General features: G+C 44.4%; 1 protein-coding gene and 1 pseudogene across 3 annotated transcripts; one reads left to right on the forward strand and one right to left on the reverse strand.

Moving 5' to 3' along the window:
- The first annotated feature begins 6638 nt into the window (after positions 1-6638).
- On the forward strand, positions 6639-14269 carry LOC133920944 (uncharacterized). Of its 3 annotated transcripts, none has more exons than XM_062365601.1 (7): positions 6644-7031; positions 7559-7786; positions 8211-8284; positions 8842-9001; positions 9872-10003; positions 10086-10194; positions 13887-14269. In XM_062365601.1, exons 1-7 carry the CDS (start codon positions 6657-6659, stop codon positions 14066-14068), a joined length of 1260 nt encoding a protein of 419 aa, XP_062221585.1. In that variant the 5' UTR covers positions 6644-6656; the 3' UTR covers positions 14069-14269. The 3 variants fall into 3 exon arrangements, with proteins under 3 accessions (XP_062221601.1, XP_062221585.1, XP_062221593.1); XM_062365609.1 differs by having other exon boundaries at positions 6646-7031; positions 9884-10003; XM_062365617.1 differs by lacking the exons at positions 9872-10003; positions 10086-10194; positions 13887-14269 and adding an exon at positions 9311-9853 and having other exon boundaries at positions 6639-7031.
- Positions 14270-14791: 522 nt separating this feature from the next.
- On the reverse strand, positions 14792-15667 carry LOC133889666 (uncharacterized; annotated as a pseudogene).
- Positions 15668-20359: the final 4692 nt, after the last annotated feature.

Below are 20359 nucleotides of genomic sequence, written 5' to 3' on the forward strand. Positions count from 1 at the left end.
CATCCTGCTCTTCCTCCCTGAGCTCCCTTCTCCCTATTTAAGCCCATCCAGAGCATTGTGCACCTGTTCTCCACCTCGTCCGACTGCTCTTGCCCTCTCTCAATCGCTTTTGCATCGTCGCCGTGCTTCTTCGTCCCCTCCTCTGGTGGGAGCACCACCACCGCGTTCTTCTTGGCAACCGAGCTATCTTTGACCCCGTTTCTCCCCTCTATGGCATCGCAGGGTCGCCGGAGGGTCATCCCACCGCTCCTCAATATCGCCCGAGCCCTAGAGCACCGTCTTCGCCGAGCATCATCGACCTCCGCCACCATCCCCGAGCACTTCCCGGCCATCAAGACCCCTCGGTAAAGACCCCCGTGGGCTCCTCTTCCTTTTGCGGTAGATCCCATCGAGTTTCGTGGCTGGATGCATGATTTCACGCATCTCTGGTGAGGCTCCGGCCACCCACCACCATAGACCGGCTGCTGCCCGTGTCCGCACTGCATGGCCCGAGTTCATCCGCCCTCTATCAAATCCCGACCGTCTGATCTTGATCCAACGATCGAGATCGCGTACCCCTTCAGTCTTGTGTAATCGGTCCACCGTGGACCAATGGACCAGTCTCCAGCACGTGGTCGATAGACCTGTTCCATGCATTTTTCAATTGAAAAATAATTCTATTTTGATTTATGATGTCATAAATAAGATTTTCAGTATAAAAACAAATCGGTTTATTCTCATAAATCAAGTAGAATTTACAGAAAAGCCCCTAGAACTTCAAAAACTTATAACTTTTTGCTCGCAGCTCCGATTTGGGCGATTTTCATGCTCAAATATTTGTAGCGACATGTAGAATCTTTTTATAGGATTTTTGCCTAGTTTTAGTATTGTTTTGTGTTGTTAGTAATTTCCTTGTATGCTTTTTTCGGTGTGTCATTAGGAGGTGATCAGTTTGGGAATCTGCAAGATCAAGTTTTTGAAGACTTAGAGCAATCATCAGCTAAAGGCAAGTGTCCTTGAATATCTTGCCCCTATTTTATGATATTTATGTAGTTGTTTATCCTTCATTGAATGCTTGTCTAAATTGAAATCCTATGTTAGGGTTTACTAGATTCTGTATGATTATCCTTATCGTCATTGATGAATCGTAGGTAATGATGAGTAGTTATGCTAGTGATGTCATAATTAGGTAAATGTTAATCTTGACTAATGTCTATGCAACAAGAACTGAGTATGGTAATTTTGAAGCAACATGGTATAGGGATCCTAATAGGATGTTTGTGTGCTGATGGTGCGGGAATGCACATGTGCGGGTAATGCACAGTTGGTTTGTGGTTGTTCCTGTGTGAGATCCTACAGACCGGTTCTTAAAGCATGTAACCCAGCAAAACCGCACAACCACAAGGCTTATATGGGTACGGTCTGGCCAATTAATTAGCTACCCCTCTGATTCTGTGGGTACGAGTGGACAGTTGTGTGACACAAGAGGGGCTTCTGCAGTGATGGAATCATTGTTAGCGGTGAAACCTCAGTAAGTGTCGTTAAGTTGGCGGGAGCTTTATGAAGGCCTTGTAGTGAGAACCCGACTCTACACCCTGTAAGTATGAAGCAACACGAGAATCATGACTCGTGGAGAAAGCTGTGTAAACTCTGCAGAGTGTCAAACTGATCAATCAGTCATGCTCACGGTCAAGAGCGGCTTGGACTTCTTCTTGATTAGCTGGGATCAGGATTTTGGTATGAATAGTCGGGTAGTCGGGTAATAAAATTACCTGGTGACTCTAGGTAGTCGGATGGAATCCGATGAGTCATTCCTTTTATTATAGTTGTTTCTTCACACTTAGTGAATAGGATGCCTGTTGTTGAAGTCATAGGTTAAGGTTGCTTAGTGCTATTAATCAGTGTCTAACATTTCCTTGACTTAAGCCCCATATCATGCTTTTCTACACTTGCGGAGTATATTATTATACTTACACCCGTTGTCCCTTTCTTCGATGAAGCCGTCAATGAAGCTACATCCTTCGGTGAAGACGACTTTGACCCGGAGCTCCTGTTCTAGGCTGGTGTGCCCCCGGTTGACGCATGTGGAAGATGAAAGACCCTTTGGCGCTAGAGTTTTTTTTTTCTTTTCCGCTGTGTTTTTCTTCTAGACCGTCGAGTACTTTTGTAATAAGTTAGGATAATATTGTAATCGTGCCACTGTGATGATACACTGACGATATAACGTGAAAGGATCTAATGGCCCTAGAGGGGGGTGAATAGGGCACTAATTTAAAACTAAACCAACTACCGATTTCTAGAACAAGAAGCAACCTTAGCCTAGAAAGCAACTAGACAACATAGCAAGCTAGAAAGGTAAGAACACACATGCAAGCATATAAAATATAAGTAAAGTGCGGAATTGAAACTTTCATGAAAGAAATGCTAGAAGCAAAATGCGGAATGTAACAAGAGTAGGGAAAGAGGACACTGAGTTTTTTCCGAGGTATCGAAGAGTTGGCACTCTCCACTAATCCTCGTTGGAGCATCCACACAAGGATGTCACTTCCTCTTTAGTCACTGAGACTCAAGTGCTCACTAGTGATTGCCACTTCTCCATCTCCGGATTGGCGGGTATCAAACCAAGTACACGAGCTTCCCGGGGCTCCCACAAGACCTCCAAGAGCTCACCGAGAACACCTCCAATCTCCACGATCAGCTAGGTGTTGCCAACCACCAAGAGTAATAAGCTAATTGGTTCACTTGATCCTAATCAAGCCTAAAACAACAACTAGATGCATGCTCACTACTCTTGGAGTACTAATGGAGTCCTTAATCTTTAATTAAGAACTTGCAAATCACTTCAAGTGCTTTCCCTTGTTTCTAGATGACACAAAATGTGTATGAATGCTTCTGGGTTGTAAGAGAGACGAATGAAACTAAGTGAGGAGATTTATGTAGGCTAGAAGTCCAAATCTAGCTGTTGCCCAACCATTTACTTTTTCTGTGAACACCGGATGGTCTGGTCCATATGTCTCTGTCAACATCGGACAATCCGATGAGTTAACTTTTTTCACCTGCTGATTTGACAGTTGTCAGTAGCCATTACAAAATGCTCCAGTGTTCTTCCATATAGCATCACTGAATAGTCTGGTGAGTTATACTCTATTTCCTAAAAAATACGAAGCTTCTGTTAAATGGTCCGGTGATGACTCCTTTAAGTCACCAGACAATCCGGTCAGTTCCACTCTGATTTTCTCCAAAAATACCGAGCTTCTGTTAAATGGTTCGGTGTATGAATCCTTCAGATCACCGGACAATCCGGCGCATATAACTTCACATTTCTCTGAAAAATGATTCTTCTGTTAAATGCTCCGGTGTATAGTTCCTTCCATCACCGGACAATCCGGTGAGTTCAGTTGAAGTCTTCTCAGAAAAGACAAATAATCCGGTGAGTAAAAAACCTTCTCACACAGGACAATCTGGTGAGAACAAACTTCCTGAAACTCGTCCAATTCAATCGACTTTGAGTTCTAACTTCTCACCCATGGATTTCTTTGAGCTACCTAGTGCTATATTTTCGCAAGTGTGCATCCAACTATGTCTAGACTCAACTAGATCAAGCTACAACACTTAGCCCCCTTTATAGTATGGTCAAAAGACAAAACAAGACCTATAACTACTCCAAGTGTCCTTCATCACCTTGTGACACTCAGAACTAGAATATCCTTAATCTTGACGTAAAAGTCCTTTGATCGACCAATAGAATTCGATGAGGGACCAAGAAAACCATTCAATCATTGTGAATTAAAGAATTTGAATTCCAACAAAAACATACGCATTAGTCACAATGATATGGTTATCATTAATCACCAAAACACTTACCACTTACCTAGGGGTCTAGATGCTACAGAACGCATGCATGAAACTTGATCCTGGTATACATGTGGTTGTACCTGGTTTTGTTCCTTTAAAACCATGTGTTACAGGGGGTGAATAGGCGTTTTTAAAACTAATTGCTAAGTGATCAAGAAAACTTGCAGAAACAAACTAAAGATCACTAAAAGCTATGTCAAGGTTTGCAATCATTGGGTGATATGCAACAATTTATATTCTAGGAAGATAAATTGCATGAAAGTAAATAGCTCAATAATAAAGTAAATAGCTTCTAATCCACGTTGAGGCGAGTTTAAGATTCTAACCTCTTGTCTATCAAATATCCGATTCTCACACGAAGAAAGGGCTCACATCGAGCAACTTGATCTTAAGCCGGAATAAAGCAATGAACTACTCACTATTTTGATTTCACTAGAGTAGCACTTTGCCACTCCGACGAGACGTGCTCAACGCCTCTCACAATCACCGTCGTGGCTCCTTCACAATCTTCTTTGAAGGGCTCAACAACACAACAACCTCCAAGCCATCTAGGAGGTGGCAATCTCCAAGAGTAACAAGTTGATGATGCTACTTGAAGGATCACTAGTATTTTAATGCTCAAACTCTTCAAAGTTATGCACTAGATGCTCTCACACTCTCAAGTATGCAACTACTAAGCCAAGAGATGGAGAGAAGGAGGGCAAGAGCTCAAATGTATTGTGTTGAAGTGCTAGGGATCTCCCTTGAATCAACCAAGTGACTATATATAGGTCACACTCTAAAATATGACCGTTTCTATTGATTTGACACCTCTGCGACACTGACGGTCAGACCGTCGGCCGTTCAACGACTATAAAGTCATGATAATGACTTCTGACATAGGCTGACAGTCAGAACGCCAACCCTCTCGTTCAGACCGCAAGTAGGGAAGAGAGTGCCAAAACTCTTTGTTCTCGGGCGGTTAGACTCGCCATGCCTAGCGGTCAAACCACCAACCAGAGCGGAAGGTCTGAGCCCCTCTGTTCCTTGATGGTCAGATCAGGCCGCACCACAGTCAGACCAGGACTGAGGTCTGAACACATCTCAAATATGGTTATACAATGGTCAGACCAGTATAGCCCTTCGGTCAGACCATGACACTTGAAACTTGAACATAACAGCCTTTGCTATACAATGGTCACACCGGCCGTTCTGGCGGTCAGACCGTCACAACTTAGAAACACCTCAAAGGCCGTCTTTCTTTGGTTTCTCTCAAACAAAATTTTCCACTTTGTATGAAATACAAGTTTGAGCAATTGTGGTATTATAAATGTCTCAAGTAAACACAAATCAACCCCTCTTAATAGTACGTCACTTATCCTATCAATCCAGTCAATTTTCTTCTCTAATTTCCTTTGTCCGGTAAAAGAAAATACCATACAATTATACCGTTGCCTTAAGCTAGCTATTTTCATATTTTACACACATACTTCTTCTAACTTAGTAACACCTTTGTGACTAACTTTTTCATAATTCAAATAAATATGTTAATCCATAAATTTTTTATTATCATTAATTACCAAAACACGAATTAGAGGTCTAGATGCTTTAGTCTCCTAGATATCCGAAAGATTAACAGATTGAAAAGGTTATGCCCAAAAGAGCATGGGTAGTATACGCTGGTGTTCCCCACCTATAAAAGAAAGTTCTTCCTTTGGAGTGATGATGCAGTCACTCCAGCAGCAGCATGCTACCCAACTTGTGCCTTTAGATCTACGGAGCTGCGAGACCCAGAACAAATCTAGTTGGGTAGAATCATCAACACTCATCGAAGATCCACGACAAAAGCAACCCTCATCTAACTAGGGCTTGAACAGTAGGAACACGAATAAATCTGCTTAGTATCTTAGGACTAGATCCATACATCCTTTATTGTAAACTCTAATCTCAAGATTGATCAAGACAAGACATGACGTAGAATTATTATCCACTCGAAGGTACGAACCTATATAAATATTGTGTCTCTCTTTACGGTATTCTTCGACGACCACACAAGTATCCCTTTATTTACATTACAAATATTGGCAGCCATGCATAATTCCATGACAACCATCTTTTGCCTGTTTCTCCCTTGCAGTTTAAAAAAGAGGAATGCCTTTTCCGCTTTGGATTCAAATCACCTTAAAAAAACATTGTTTGTTTGGTAGGGAGTTCATTGATTTTGATCAAAATTCAAAACGTTTCTCGCATCCGAATGAAGCCACTAACATTTGTTTGTGGATCTCACGAGAGATGTGCAGCATGTGAAAATAGGTAGGTCATATATAAGACCTATCCCAATACTCTAATATGGTTGATTTCTTAGACATTAGTTAGGTGTCCACGTAAACAAAAATCTGATGTGACAAACTATTTAAAGAGTAGAGAGATGAAACAGAAACAAAAGAAACTAGCTAGTTGAATCATTCAAGACGTAAGACACTGTATTAGAACACTATAATTTCTTCCTTATGCTCTCTTTCCATCCATATTTAATCCTCACGCCCTTATGACACAAGCATTACTCACATGTTCTCTCCCTGTAAAACAACACAATTAGCCACTGACCAAAATAATAGTTTTGATCACACTATATATAAATATTAATTATCTTAAAGACTAAAAAAACAACATATAGACACTATATTATTGAAATCTTATCTTTTAATACTATTTTTTTTTCACTATCCTCTAATATATCATTTAAAACCAAATCATTGGGAGTGGCCTAACTTCTTCCTGTGTTGTACATGGGATCGTGGCATTAAACTGGCGGCTCATGCTATCAACCGATTCAGAGTAGTATGAGCCGTGGAACCTCCCATCGATGGACGAGATCTCTTCTTCCCCGACAACGCACTCTCCTGGCTGGGAGCCGGACACATCGCCACCACCTCGGCCGCTCGGCCGCTCGTCGCTCGGCGCAGCGCCTTCCCGGTCTCCAAGGGCGTCGCGTCGCCATGTGGTGGAGGGCAACGAGGGCCTGCCGGAGGATCTCTGGAGCGCGGCCGGCGTCCACTGCGGTGGTGGAGGAGAAGACCTGCCGCGCCGTGGTGGTGCCTCGTTTCGGCGGGCCGGAGGTGCTGGAGGTCAGGAAGGGCTTGCCCGTTCCCGATCTGAAGCCACGGGAGGTGCTCGTGCGCGCACGCGCCGTCTCCATCAATCCCCTGGATTTGCGAGTGAGCGCCCCATTTTGAACCCACGCCCCTCCCATATGATTTGATTCCGTGATAAAATTGTCACCTGATGAGACTTGGATTGGGATAGGCGTTGTGTGAATTGCATTGTAGAAATTTAGTGTCCATTGATTAATTTCTGCTCCCATGTGATTAATTACTGCTAGTTGACTGTTTACTAATGTTATAAACTGTCCTCGGTGTATTGTGAAGGAACAGAAGTATATAATAAAGGGTGGTATTTCATAATTTATGATCCCCAAATGAGTAATGTAGTGCTCTGTCTGTTGGAAAATATATCATGTTAGGAACTTGGAACTAATAAAATGCAGATGAATTTAAACAATCTGATAGACTCTGTCAAGTTGGCGCACACAGGAAAAAAAAAATGTAGATTGATGATTAAGTAAATTTTAGGTACAAGAATTGAAGTTGTATTCTTCTGTTACTGGAATTACAAAACCTCTTTAAGACTATCTTAGTCTGTTGTTTATTGTGATTTACGTCAGAAAAATATTGTTTGTCTTTAGATGCGATCTGGTTATGGGCGTTCCATATTTGAGCCACACCTGCCTCTGATCCTGGGTCGGGACATCAGTGGTGAAGTTGCAGCCACAGGGACTTCTGCGTCGTCATTTTCTATCGGGCAAGAAGTGTTCGGTGCGTTGCATCCAACAGCTCTCAGAGGGACATATGCTGATTATGCCATTCTTCCGCTGGATGAGCTTACTCTCAAACCATCTACACTCAGTCATGTGGTAGGTATCACCGAGCCGTTAAATAATTTCCCCTTCTCCATGCTACTATTCTTTTAAGAAATGTAATGTTAGATTTACTTCCCGTCTGTTATTTTAGATGATTCTATGTTCTTGTATGGTAGTCTTGACTAAACTGAACTTGGCATACTGTTTTCTCTCCTATGAAATATATATTGACCCATTTCATGATATCTTCGGATTTTGTGACTGAAGGGCCATAAGGATGATGGTGATACGATGCCTTATTGACCTGACTAATCGATGTTCCAAAAAAAAAAAAATTCATATTTAGTGTTTGTTAGTGGAAAGAAGCATACATCATGACTGAAGACCTGGTTCTTTTTAGTCTTACTTGCATCATTGCATGTGAAAAGGCTCTTACTACAATTTACTAGAAATGGATTAATTTTTTGTTATGTTGCAGGAGGCTAGTGCAATTCCATTTGCTGCATTGACTGCATGGCGTGCTTTACATGGTACGGCTCGAATTTCTGAAGGGTAGGTCTGGTTAAACACCATTTGTTAGGCGGACTGCCAGTTGCTTGCTTTAGTTGATGGTTGATATAGTTTGATTCTTTGATTCACTTATGTGTTGTTAATGTAGCGAATCTGCTAATGTTGTTAGCATGGTCTGTAACAGTTAGTCTCACGATCTTTTCATTTTATACTGATGTGATAAGAGCGATCCTCATAGTGCGCTTGTGGAGCGGACAGATGAATAACATATAGTACTGGCAAAAGTTAGTTTGGATCCTGCACAATTTTGCATAATTATGAATTTATCTTTTGTAGAAGTTCTTGATAATAATTGCAAATTCTTATGGCATTCTGCAATCTGCACCGCTCTTCCCTTTCTTTGTCTTTTTCTGTATGCTCACTTGCTCAGCTGTATCATGGTCAATCTGAAAACCTTTCTGTTAGTTAGGTCAACTGCACACATGCATGCTCGCTTGTCATTATCAGCAAAATGTCAATTCACGCCTGATTGATTGGAAGCCTATTGAAGTTATTTCTATTTGTTTGTTTGAATTTGATGCAACCTATTGCTATTTTAGACAAAGAGTACTTGTGATTGGTGGAGGAGGAGCGGTTGGGCTAGCTGCCGTTCAACTTGCGGTAGCTGTTGGGTGTGGTGTTTCTGCTACCTGTGGAGCCCAGAGTATCGAGCGAGTTATGGGAGCTGGTGCTGAACAAGCTATTGATTACACCACTGAGGTAAAAAGCCTCTGGTGCTCTTGTCCTTATATGATCTTTAAAGTAGTAATGTTGTTAATTCTGTTGCCCTTCCATTGTCCTGAGTTCTTGATGCAACAACATACGCAAAGTTATTTAATGTGCCCTTGATTTGTCCAGTTGGTATCTTTTGAAATCTTGTTGCACATGTGAGCATCATTCTTTGTTGTAGCAGGATAGAAAATGTTGTATTTTATAGGAGTGATTTTGTAACTATTAGTATGATACTCAATACACTGCATGTGACATTCATGGCCTTCTTCTATCACTGTAGTTATATTATCATAATAGCTGATGGTTCATGTATACATGGAGAAAAAGGAAATTCCGGAGCTGACAATTCATGTATACATGGAGAAAAAGGAAATTTCGGCCAAATGTCAGTTTGCCCCTTTGCTTTATGATGCTGGAGAACTGCTTGATCCTTTGCACCTTAGTTGTCTTCTGATGCTCTCATTTGCCCAAAAAAGCTGTAATATACTTGCAGATATGTGCGACGCCTTGGACACCTAAATCTGTGTTTTGGATTAGGTCTAATGTAACTATTTATTCTCTAGTATTAAGATCCTGTAAATATAAACTTGCAGGGGAATGCTCCTGGTGTCCAGTAGTATTGTATGCTGGCTTGAATTGTTGCACAATTGTGTGGACTCTAATGTATATAGTTGTGATAGAAGATACTGGAATATTTAGTTCTTATTGACTGAGAAAGCATATGAGAACTTTGTGCCAATGAACATAAATCGCTTCTACTACTGGATAAATGACTAGTCATTATCCTTCTTATCTACATTGCATTTTCTTTTCAAGAAATTGCCTTGCCTTGAATACCATCTTCTTCATCTTTTATAGCATACCTTACAGGATACTGAATCAGTAGTTAAAGGAAAGTTTGATGCTGTTTTAGACACTATAGGAGTACCTGAGACTGAAAGAATTGGCATCAATGTTCTGAGGAGAGGTGGACACTATATGACTCTTCAGGTGATCAATCAGCATTTTGGTTTTTTCTGCGCTTTTGTCTTTGCTCTATCTTTCCTTATTGTATTGTCCTGCAATGTGATAGGGAGAAGCAGCTGCACTAGCAGATAGATATGGATTAGCTGTAGGGCTTCCTGCTGCAACTGCTGCTTTACTAAAGAAACAGATGCAGTATCGCTATTCCCATGGAATAGGTAAAGAGCTTTTGATTCCCATTTATGTTTGGATACATGCATTTTGTTTGTTGTGTGTGCCTTAATTCTGGGATTGTGGAACTAAACCGTATAGGATCACAATTCAAATGAATGGCATATTGCTCTTAGTCACCAACTAGGCAACTAGCCGAGGACAAGCTGTTTCAGCCAGAAGCTTACAAGAATACTGTTTGATCTCCGAAATTGTTTGGTGCAAATGCGGTCAGTTTTCGACCACAAATGAAATGCGGGAAATGCGGTTCTCCGAGGACAAGCTGTTTTCGACCATAAATGAAATGCGGGAAATGCGGTCGGTTTTCGGTAGAATTTGGTCGGTTTTCAGTTGAATTTGGTCAGTTTTCGCTTGGCCGATTCGGCCGTTTTTTGCCGCGGTCAAACTAGTTTGATCAAAGTGAATTCAGCTGAATTCTCACCGATTTTTGACCGAATTTCGCGATATTCGCGAAAATCGCGAAACAGCTAAGGGACGCATTTTGAACCTCCAACGATTTTTCGAACCCTGCCTCTGTGCAAATCGAGCTTGGTGAAGAAATGGGCACCGTCCAATTCATTGAGCAGCTCGTCAACGACGGGGATGGGGTACTTGTCCTTCACCATCTTGGCGTTGAGGGCTCGATAGTCAACGCAGAAACGCCATGTGTTGTCCTGCTTGTGCACCAGCAATACCGGCGAGGAGAATGCCGAGGTGCTTTCCAGGATCAAGCCTTGCTGCAACATATCCTGGCACTGGCGCTCAGTTTCATCTTTGAGCAGTTGGGGGTAGCGGTAGGGGCGGACCGCGACTGGTGCACTTCTCGGAAGAAGGTGAATGCGGTGATCGAAGCGCCGAGAAGGGGGCAAGCCGTGCGGCACCTCAAATATGTCTGCAAACTCCGCCAAGAGCAGGGCCAGAAGATCCGAAGTGGACATGGCGTGGACGTGCGGCCCGTGATTGGTGTTGAGGCCATGCCACTTGATGCGGTGATAGTTGCGCCAGAACACCATGGTGAGCTGGTCGAAGTCCCAGAGGATAGGGCCCAAAGTGCGTAGCCATTGGACACCGAGCACCACCGCGTAACCTTCGAGTGCCAGAATGTAGAGGCTGATGCGAAACACCTCGGCGCTGATGCGGACGCGGGTCGCCTTGCAGATGCCATGGCACGGGACGCGGTCGCCATTCGCCACACCCACGCTGAGGCCGAGTTGGGAGGCGATATTGAGGCCAAGGCGACGCGCCGTGTCGCTCGCGATAAAGGAGTGGAGTCGGTGTCCACCAGAGCGTGCAAGGCGGAATTGTCAATGTCGATCGCAAGGTGCATCGCGTGTCTGGACGTGATGCCGGTGAGGGCGTTCGTGGAGATTTCGATGCCGTCGTTGGCGTAGTCTTCGTCCACGGCGGCACTGGCATCAAGCTCCAGAAGGTAAATTCCCTTCATGGAACAGTGCTGGAGATGTTCTCTAGAAAAAAATTTCGAGCAATTGAAGCAAAGCCCATGGAGGCGACGATCCGCCATCTCGACCGCCGTGAGGCGATTAAATCTAGTACCCGCTGCCAGTGGGTTGCGTGATGGGGCCGCTGTCGGTGGCGCCATGCCGTATGGTGAGCTGGAGGTGGTGATTGCCTAGGTGGCCTCCTTGGGCGTCGTCGAGGAGGGCAGCTTGGGGATGCGTGCCGTCGCTGCTGGGCATGCGTGGTGCGTGCGCGGCGTCGGTTGAGGCTTGTCATCGTCCAGCTCCAAACGACGCTCGTAAGCGCGCGCCAAGCCCATGGCATCCTCTAGCGTCTCTGGATGTTGCAGCTCGACATCGACACGGAGGGGATTCCGGAGACCGGCCATGAAAACGGTGATCTGTTGCTTCTCGTTGACGTCTTCGCACCGAGCTAAAAGCGCTAGGAACTGCTCCTGGTATGCGGCCACGGTGCCGGTGCGACGGAGGCCGATGAGCTTGCCGAGGGTGTTGGACCAGATGGGTGGTCCAAAGCGACGATTAATGAATTTGATGAACTCACCCCATGTTGGAACGCCACGGTTGCGCTCGAGCCGGTAATACCATTGTTGGGCGGCGCTGGTCATGTAGAACGTCGCCAACCACACTTTGCCTTCCTCTGGCTTCTGTTGCGCGCGGAAGAACTGGTCGCACCGGTTGAGCCATGTCAACGGGTCTTCCTGTCCATCGTAGGACGGGAACACCAGCTTGTGGACGCGCTAAGCCGCCAAAGGAATCGCACCGCCCGTGTCGCTTTGTGGTTTGTCGTCGTCATCACCCTTGTTGTCGGACGAGACGTCAATCTCCATTTTCTGTGTTTGGAGGCGATTCACTGCCATGTTAAGGGTAGCGTACTAGGTCTTGACGTGCTTGATCTCATCGGAATTGTTAGTGACGGCGAGGAGAAGTTGATCGAGCTTGTCCGCGAGTGATTTGAGATCGTTGGAGGTGCCGTCGCTCATGGTGAGAAGGAAGAGAATGACTAGGTGGTGGCAGGGGAAGGTGGATGGCACGAGATCAAGAGTGTCTCTGATACCAAAGATGTTATGGCTGGAAAATTGCAAGGTTAGATAGCTAACTCGCCCTCTCAATGAAGGCTTTGAGTAGGATTTAGATTTAATCCTTGCTTGCTTTATTAATTAATCTCGGCTCATTATATAGAGCCGACATCCTCACAATCCAACTAACAATTCATTGAATATCTATCTAACTTATCTCTAAGCAACTGACTTATCTCTAACAAAGCAATCCAAACAAGCTTATCTATTCTAAGCTGTCTCCTCTAAAGTTGTGGCCGCAAGGCTGGTCTTGCCAAGCCTCTTGTGCTGGTAAGTTTGGCCCACAAAGGCGTCTACAACAGTAGCAAATTTATTTAAATTTAGAAGTGCATCAAATTCTTTACTAGATAATGGGCTGAATTTGCTTGAACATACACAAATATCTAGCTTATCTTGTGGCCATAACCAGCTATACAAGTTTATAGCAGTGACCTGTCATTTTTTAAGTTTGAGCACAGTATTTGGACATGGATAATATCTACGTTAAGCAGTGGCTGCTTCAGAATCGTTTGGATCTAGATATCAGGAATTGGTTCAATCTGCCTGGTTTCAGTTAAAAAAAACAAAATGCTATATATGGTTGAGTTACCAAAAAAAAAAAAAACAACCAGGATATGCATGTCTGTTATGGTATATACTTGTAGAGGAAGTATCAGGTGCACAAGCGTGTATTAGTGAGCATATGCATCAACTCAATCTAGTGCCTTTCCGATCCAAGTGGACCAAGTGGGAGGTGGGAAGTTCACCATCCATCTTGGGTCGACTTAGGCCCAATATGACTTTGCCAAATGAAGTGGTGCATAAGTGAGTTAATGAATTCCCACCTCTCACTTGGGCCACCCAGATTGGATCCAATGAACGAGATTGAGTTTGTGCATATGTTCAGCAATATAGTCTTGTGCATCTAATATTTCCTCACATTTGTATATATTTATATGTGTGTCATATAGAGCTACGCTCATGCATTGCTCTATTCTCTATAGGTGGCACAAAGTTCAGTTCCCTCATCAAGATTTACTGTGTTCTTCAGTATGAATGCTGTACTTTACAAAAGCTAATTTAGGCATTTAGCAATGTAGGCCACATACGCACATATCCCGTCATTTATGTAAGACGTTCTGACATCACTATCTAATTTAATTTCAGTGTATTGGTGGACATACATGAGAGCTGATGCTGAAGGACTTCATGAGATCCAAAGGTTATCTGGAGCTGGGAAATTACAGATACCTGTGGAGAAGACTTTTCCCATCAGCCAAGTAAAAGAAGCTCACGAGGCCAAGGAGAGAAAGTTGGTGCCTGGCAAGGTGGTACTAGAATTCGACTAATGTTAGTAATACTTTGTTCGCCAGGCACTGAAGAGCTGTGCGTTTGTAAATCATAATAACTTTTTTCCCCATTTTTGAAAATCTGTATCGCTCTGGCGCCCTCAGGAATTTGTTGTTCTCCGGATATCATTCCGTTTCAGTAGGTATACAGTAAATAATCATATCAGATACGGAAAAGATTTTGCAGATCATTTCTTCTGACACAGTGCATGTATACTTGCGTCACTATTGGTGCTTCCTGATGCATTTTCCTTAGGCCCCTGCTGTCCTGCGAATACCAAAGTGTCATGATGGTGCAGGTATTATAACGAGACATTTTACTTAGTCACCTTTGCAGAGACATTTTTAGTTGCATCTTTTTTACAACAAAAAAGATAGTAAAAGTCAGTAAAGCGAGCATCTGCCGATCAGATATGTAAAGACCAAATACCACGACCTGCAGGTGTGCATCAACTTAGCTCCAAGACTATTTTCTTGGGCATATCAAAACTTTAAATTGGGTGTGACCAACCTGATTCCCCAACAATAACTTCGGTTCAGATCAAATTCCTCTAGGGTACCCGATTGCTATTCACAACGTACGCTACAAAAAATTCAGCCTTTCGCCGGCCGCTCTAGTCGAACCAGTGCAATTGAGTAATGCAAGGGAAACAGAGGCAATCTGCGGTTGGCCGTTCAGAATGCAGGACGGCGAGCTATGGAACAGTTGCAGCAGTAGAGCGGCTACGCAGCCGTTGGCTGCTGAGTACCAGGCTGTTCTGCTGCCTGTGCAGTGTTGAAGCCGCGAAAGCCTGGAAGGCTCCACTTCGCGTATTGCCGCTCCATCTCGCTGATCCTCTGTTTCATGAGCTCCACTTCAATGGCTAGTTCCTCCTCCCTTTTCTTTATCCACTTTCATTTGGATATGGACAGTTAATTATCCTGGGAAAATGCTTGAGCACATAATCTCAATTGTCATCTAAGTTTCTTTTCCCTTTGTTCTCTTGGGGATGCATGGACGGTACAGTATATAGTTGAACATGCAATTTGTCAGTAATCATCATGTAAGCCAAGCATAAAGGAACTACAAGTAATTAAGACCAAGTTTGAATTCTGTCTTGCACTTGTGCTCAAAAGATATCCTGGCAATATCATGTTTTCTATTTCAAAGATGAACTCATGTCTCCAAAAAGAATAATTGGAAGCAGTCATCTTACCTCCACTTCCTGCCTACGGATCTCCTCTTTTCTGGCTTCTGACCTAGCACTTCTTTGCACCTCATAGATAATTGCAGCACCAGCGACCTGAGAAAATTATGTGAGAGTTCACGTCAGTTCTAGTCAGTTGACACAATCAAATATTAGCAGGGTCTGTGAAGTTGGGGCAAAATAAGAGAGCGAATACTAGAATGACCAGATTTGAGTTTTTCCATCACAGATGAGAGCAAAAGTGTTGATAATTTACTATTCAGAATTCAGAACAATGCAGTCATGCAGGTCAAGAACACTTACCGAGAAAACAAATAGTTCACCAAGAAGATCTGCAGCAGCTTGAATAGTTTTCTCCTCATTCAGGGGCCGAATGTGAATGTCAGTCGCATCCATAAAGTCGCCTCTGCATATCTTAAATATCTTAAATCAGTGCAGTAAACTTGTCACATATCTTAAATCTGGCAATAATTGATGAGTAATAGAGTCATTGTATCACTCATCTTAATTCTTGTGTCCAAGTCCAGATGGACTTATATTTGGAATCAGAGGGAGCAGTTTAGCGAGATGAGAATATAATGTCTAGTGTGTGTCCAAAAGAACTTGCTAAGTAACATACATATATGGGTTGTTTGAGGTTGAGGGATCATCACGTCCTTTGATGGGATGGTCCATTATGGGATCATCCTATAAATTTTAGTGAGATGACATAATACCTCATCTTTATGCTAATCATGGGCTTATGAGGTATGAGATGATGATAGATAAACAACTAGGATAGCTTTAGAACTAGAATCGAATGATACATCAACCCGTTCCTGAAACCAAACAGCCTACTAGTTTCCTCTGTTTGCAACTCCGCGAAACCTGTGCGTGATAAACTTACAATAAACCAACTTGAACTAGCATGTAGCACATACACCTACCGTTAGTTATCTTCTGAGTTTCTGACTTGATTACACAAAGCGTAGCGTTAAACTACTTGCTCATGACTACTAATTTGCTCGTATGTAATATTGTTAACAATTGGTGAACTATCAATCTTACAAATTTGTAGAATAGAAGGGATGTTTTAAATAGACGAATCAAAAGAACATACAAAGGGTTTTTTTTTACATGATCAAGTCTCCCTCAGGATAACAACTCTACATCATGTTTGTCTTGTATTGATATGAGCATGTTACAAGAGGGTGTGTTGCTAGTCTAAATGAATCTAAACCTTGTCGGTGACTTCCTTGTCAGCTTGTGATGTCTTCTGGCTTGTATCTCTTGTTCAACTTGTCCTTCGTAGGGCCCCAAGGCTCGTATATATAGGGAGATACCGTACGTCTTCTGGAGTCTTTCTTCTCATTCTTGGAGATAAACTTCATTGCTTACATGATACCTTGAGTGCCTACGGATAGTTTCCTTATCTCCAGGGATCTCTTTCCTGAAGATAGAGATATACCTTGAGAATTACGGGAAACCCTGAAGTGCCCGAATACGGTAATTATCTAGCAGTCATCCTCAAGCCCCCACCAGTATGTGAAATGAGGCTTCGACGGATCAAGTACATGGCCAACAAAGATAAGCGTTTTTCGACTAAGTCATCGAGTAAGACTCAGGTTCCCGATTTGGATGATGCGTCAACCTGGATTCTCTGGGTTCTTAGATCATCTACTCAGGGTTCTAAACACCTCCGAGTTCTCATGCGAGTCCTCGAGAAGGTGATCCATCTGAGTAGGTTTTCTATTTAGCAAAAAAAAAAAAAAAATCATGTCCCCACGAGAAGATAGGGAGGAGAATGTCCCTGGTTAGGTTTGAAAGTTGGACCGCCATAGTGGATATTTTGGGTAGTAATGAAAATCTTTTTCCTGACAAGAGATCATGATTATGGTGGGAAACGCATGCGTGAGGCGGCGTGGTACGCCGAGCTCTTCGGATTACTGCTCTGTATGCGTCGGGTATTAAATGTGATGTGATGATAAAGCAGGAGATCATGGCCTCGAGTCGTGCCACAATGTTAGTCGAAGATCTGTTTCTGTATGTGAAGAGGATGCTCTGCATGTGTCGAGTATTAAATGCAGAGGGGAGCCCATTTCATCGTTCACCATACATTCATCGTTTGCTTTCCATCATCCTCTTCGTGCTCCTTGCGCCTTTGCCTCCAAAAAAAACTTCAACAACCCTCCTCCTCTAATCCCTCCGCTGGCATGGGTTGAAAGAAGATCGAGAAGGAGAGCTCCAACGCCTATGAGATGGCGAGCGCGATTTCGGCCTGGCAGGAGTATGCAATCATGGAGAAGGCTCTGGTCAAGGTGGAGATCGATGAGGTCATCCCTCCTCAGACCCTAATCACTTGTGCGTCGGTGACGGGGCAGACAATCCCAAGCGCAGACACCACCTTAATGGTGATGTTCCTCGACTTCTTCCACTGTGGCTTCCCCATTCCCCCTTCCAGTTTTCTCCTTGAGGTAGTTGATTTCAATGGCATGGAACTCATCCACCTCAACTCTAACTCCATCATCATGTTGAGCATCTTCGTACATTTGTGTGAGGCCTTCCTGGGTTTTTGCCCGTATTTCTACCTCTCCAGGTACTTTTACATGCTGAAGGGGTTCCAGAACAAGATCGTCGGTGGCGTCGGATTTCAGCTTCGAGAGGGCAAGTCAGCGAAGTACATCGATTTTACCACCAAGTTCTATTTGTCGGGGTGGCATAGGAAATGGTTCCACTGCCATCCTAGGCCACCAGGGCTTCCTTATCGAGGTCTCCTGCCATCGCCGAGGCCCGCCTAGAAAGAAGAGCCAACGATGAATGCCCTCTGCCAAAGTCTCATCGAAGAGATATGGCACCTAAAGGAGAGGAAGTTGACGGTGTATGACGTCACTAGAGACTTCATCAGGTGCCACCTGAGTCCTCTGAAATCGAGTATTACAGACACCTGGCGATTTTCAGTTGAGATGGATCCAGCTTGAGAAGGTGAGACAGATACCTACCGATCTCGAGTAGCCACTTTAAAGGAACCACGACCTTAGTCCTTATAATTTGTTTGTTGCTTCCTGCAGTACTTTCGCTGGTGGCAGCAGACAGGAAAACCAAGCTCCTGTTTGACATAGTCCCCTCTTCTAGCCGCTCGAACTTCTCGGTCCCCATCATGGAGATGGATGCTGACGCTCAAATAAGGATCATATCGGTAAGTCTCACGAACCTTCTCATTTCTTGATTTAGATTTCTTTCTGAGTAGTCATAACCATGACGATGGCTGTCGCAAACTTGTACACCTTCCCGGGTGTGGACAGCTTGAACCAGAGGCCAAGAACATAGGAGCCTGAGCTACGGACCCGAATGAGGTTATCATCATGGGGAGCATGGGTTCGAGAGGGAGTGGTGGTGACGATGTCGCGTTGCAGGACACATTTTTCTCTAGTGGTGCGGCGCTGGAGGGGCATGATGATACGGAGGCTGATTGGCCAGCAGGTGATTCCAGGCCACCGACATCAACAGCTCTAACCCTCTTAGCTCCTGTCGACCAAGTGCTGGCCCTACCGGTTGGGGTTCTGACCTTGACGATGGCCTTCGTGTGGCCAGTCACAATGTGAGCAATCGTAATAGTGACCCCGACTCTAGTAAGGTAAGCTTTATCCAGAGCCTTTGTAGCTATACTATTTTTGACTTTGGGTTCATTTAGCCCCTGGCTCGAGACGGCGGGAAGTCGATCGTTATCATGGGTTTGTCGGGCAGTGCTCCCTCAACTCCAATGGAGTTGGGGACTGAAGGAGGCGCCCCCTAGAAGACACTCAAAAGGTTGGCGCCCCTCCTGATCTCAGCGAAACCTTCCCTAGCCAAGAACAACCAACAGGAACATGCCTACTAATCTACCATGTACCAATAGTACCATGTATGAGTTTTGGCAACAAAAACCATCAGTCCATCACCAATAAACAAGATCAACCAATATCAATATCAAACTCAAAACCCCTTCCAACTTCCAGTAAAGGAACTAAGGATGGACAGATCGACTAAAAAGAATAAGATTCAAACTAAACCCGACGAATCTCACGAGGATAGATGGGAGATCAGAGTGCAAACTACCTTGGGGCTTGGGCTCTAGCTCCTGGACTCCTGGCGGCGTGCGGCTCCGTTGCCTCCACGTGGGAACTAGGGAGGGAGAGGAATGAGTCACCCAGGGAAGAAGAACCCAATCGCTCTCCACTGGACAAGTGAGAGTAGCGATGCTGCGGTGGTGGAATGGGGAGTGAGTGAGCGGGCACCACTACGCTGGGGAGGAAGAGGGGGAGGGGACTGGGAGGAGCGAAGTCCAAAGTCCAAATGAGATCGATCGTTGGTGGGAGCTTTACACAAACTCACGGTCTACCCTAGGCTTACGAACTCTTGCTGGAATACTAGGCCAGGCCAAGGCTCCATGGGCTCAGTTTGGCTCGCAAGCTAGCTCAGCTTGGCTCGATTCACAAACGAGCCAGCAAATGTGGCTCGGGCTTGGCTCATTTGTACAATGAGCCGAGCCAAGCTGAGCTAAGCCTCCATGAGCCCGAGCTAGCTCGTGAGTTGTGAGCTTTTTGTCTAGCCCTAGGCCCAGGTATGCATCATTTCAATGAGCACCTTTCCTATGTTGATAGCAGCATATTACTCGAACCCCTCCTTTCACGGGCTACTTGAACTGCCGTCGGCAGCCACAAAGCCCCGACCCCCTCAAGCCTCAGGCGTCACCTCCTCCGAAGGAGGTGGGAGCTAGTCCAACGAGCCCCCAACATCGGTTGTCGATAGCTAGGAGTTGGAGATTGCTGCCCTAGAGGCTGCCGCAGCACTCGCAAAGGGGATGTACGGGATCCCTCCAAATGCAACTTGAAGGGATATGGTCGAAGGGACGATGGGCCACCACCCGGGCTCGGTATTCAATGCCTTTTTGGGGTAAGCATCTGCCTATAGGTTAGTTGTTTAATTAACAAAATAACAGGCACTAACCTGACATTTTTATAGTTGTTCGTGCACCGTTTGGGCAAGTTCCACAATGAGACCGACAAGGCTACTGCTCGGGTAGCCAAACTCGAGAAGCATGCTACTGAGATGCGCCACAAGCTCTCCTAGGTTGTCACTGAGGAGA

The sequence above is a fragment of the Phragmites australis genome, chromosome 1 (assembly GCF_958298935.1).
Source record: "Phragmites australis chromosome 1, lpPhrAust1.1, whole genome shotgun sequence".
NCBI lineage: Eukaryota > Viridiplantae > Streptophyta > Magnoliopsida > Poales > Poaceae > Phragmites > Phragmites australis.

Bases quoted from the DNA above. Each gene is read 5' to 3' on its own strand.
- LOC133920944 (XM_062365601.1), top strand. From the start codon at position 6,657: ATGAGCCGTGGAACCTCCCATCGATGGACGAGATCTCTTCTTCCCCGA. The intron at 9,002-9,871 runs GTAAAAAGCCTC...CATCTTTTATAG, and splicing joins CTATTGATTACACCACTGAG to CATACCTTACAGGATACTGA. The intron at 10,004-10,085 runs GTGATCAATCAG...GCAATGTGATAG, and splicing joins GACACTATATGACTCTTCAG to GGAGAAGCAGCTGCACTAGC.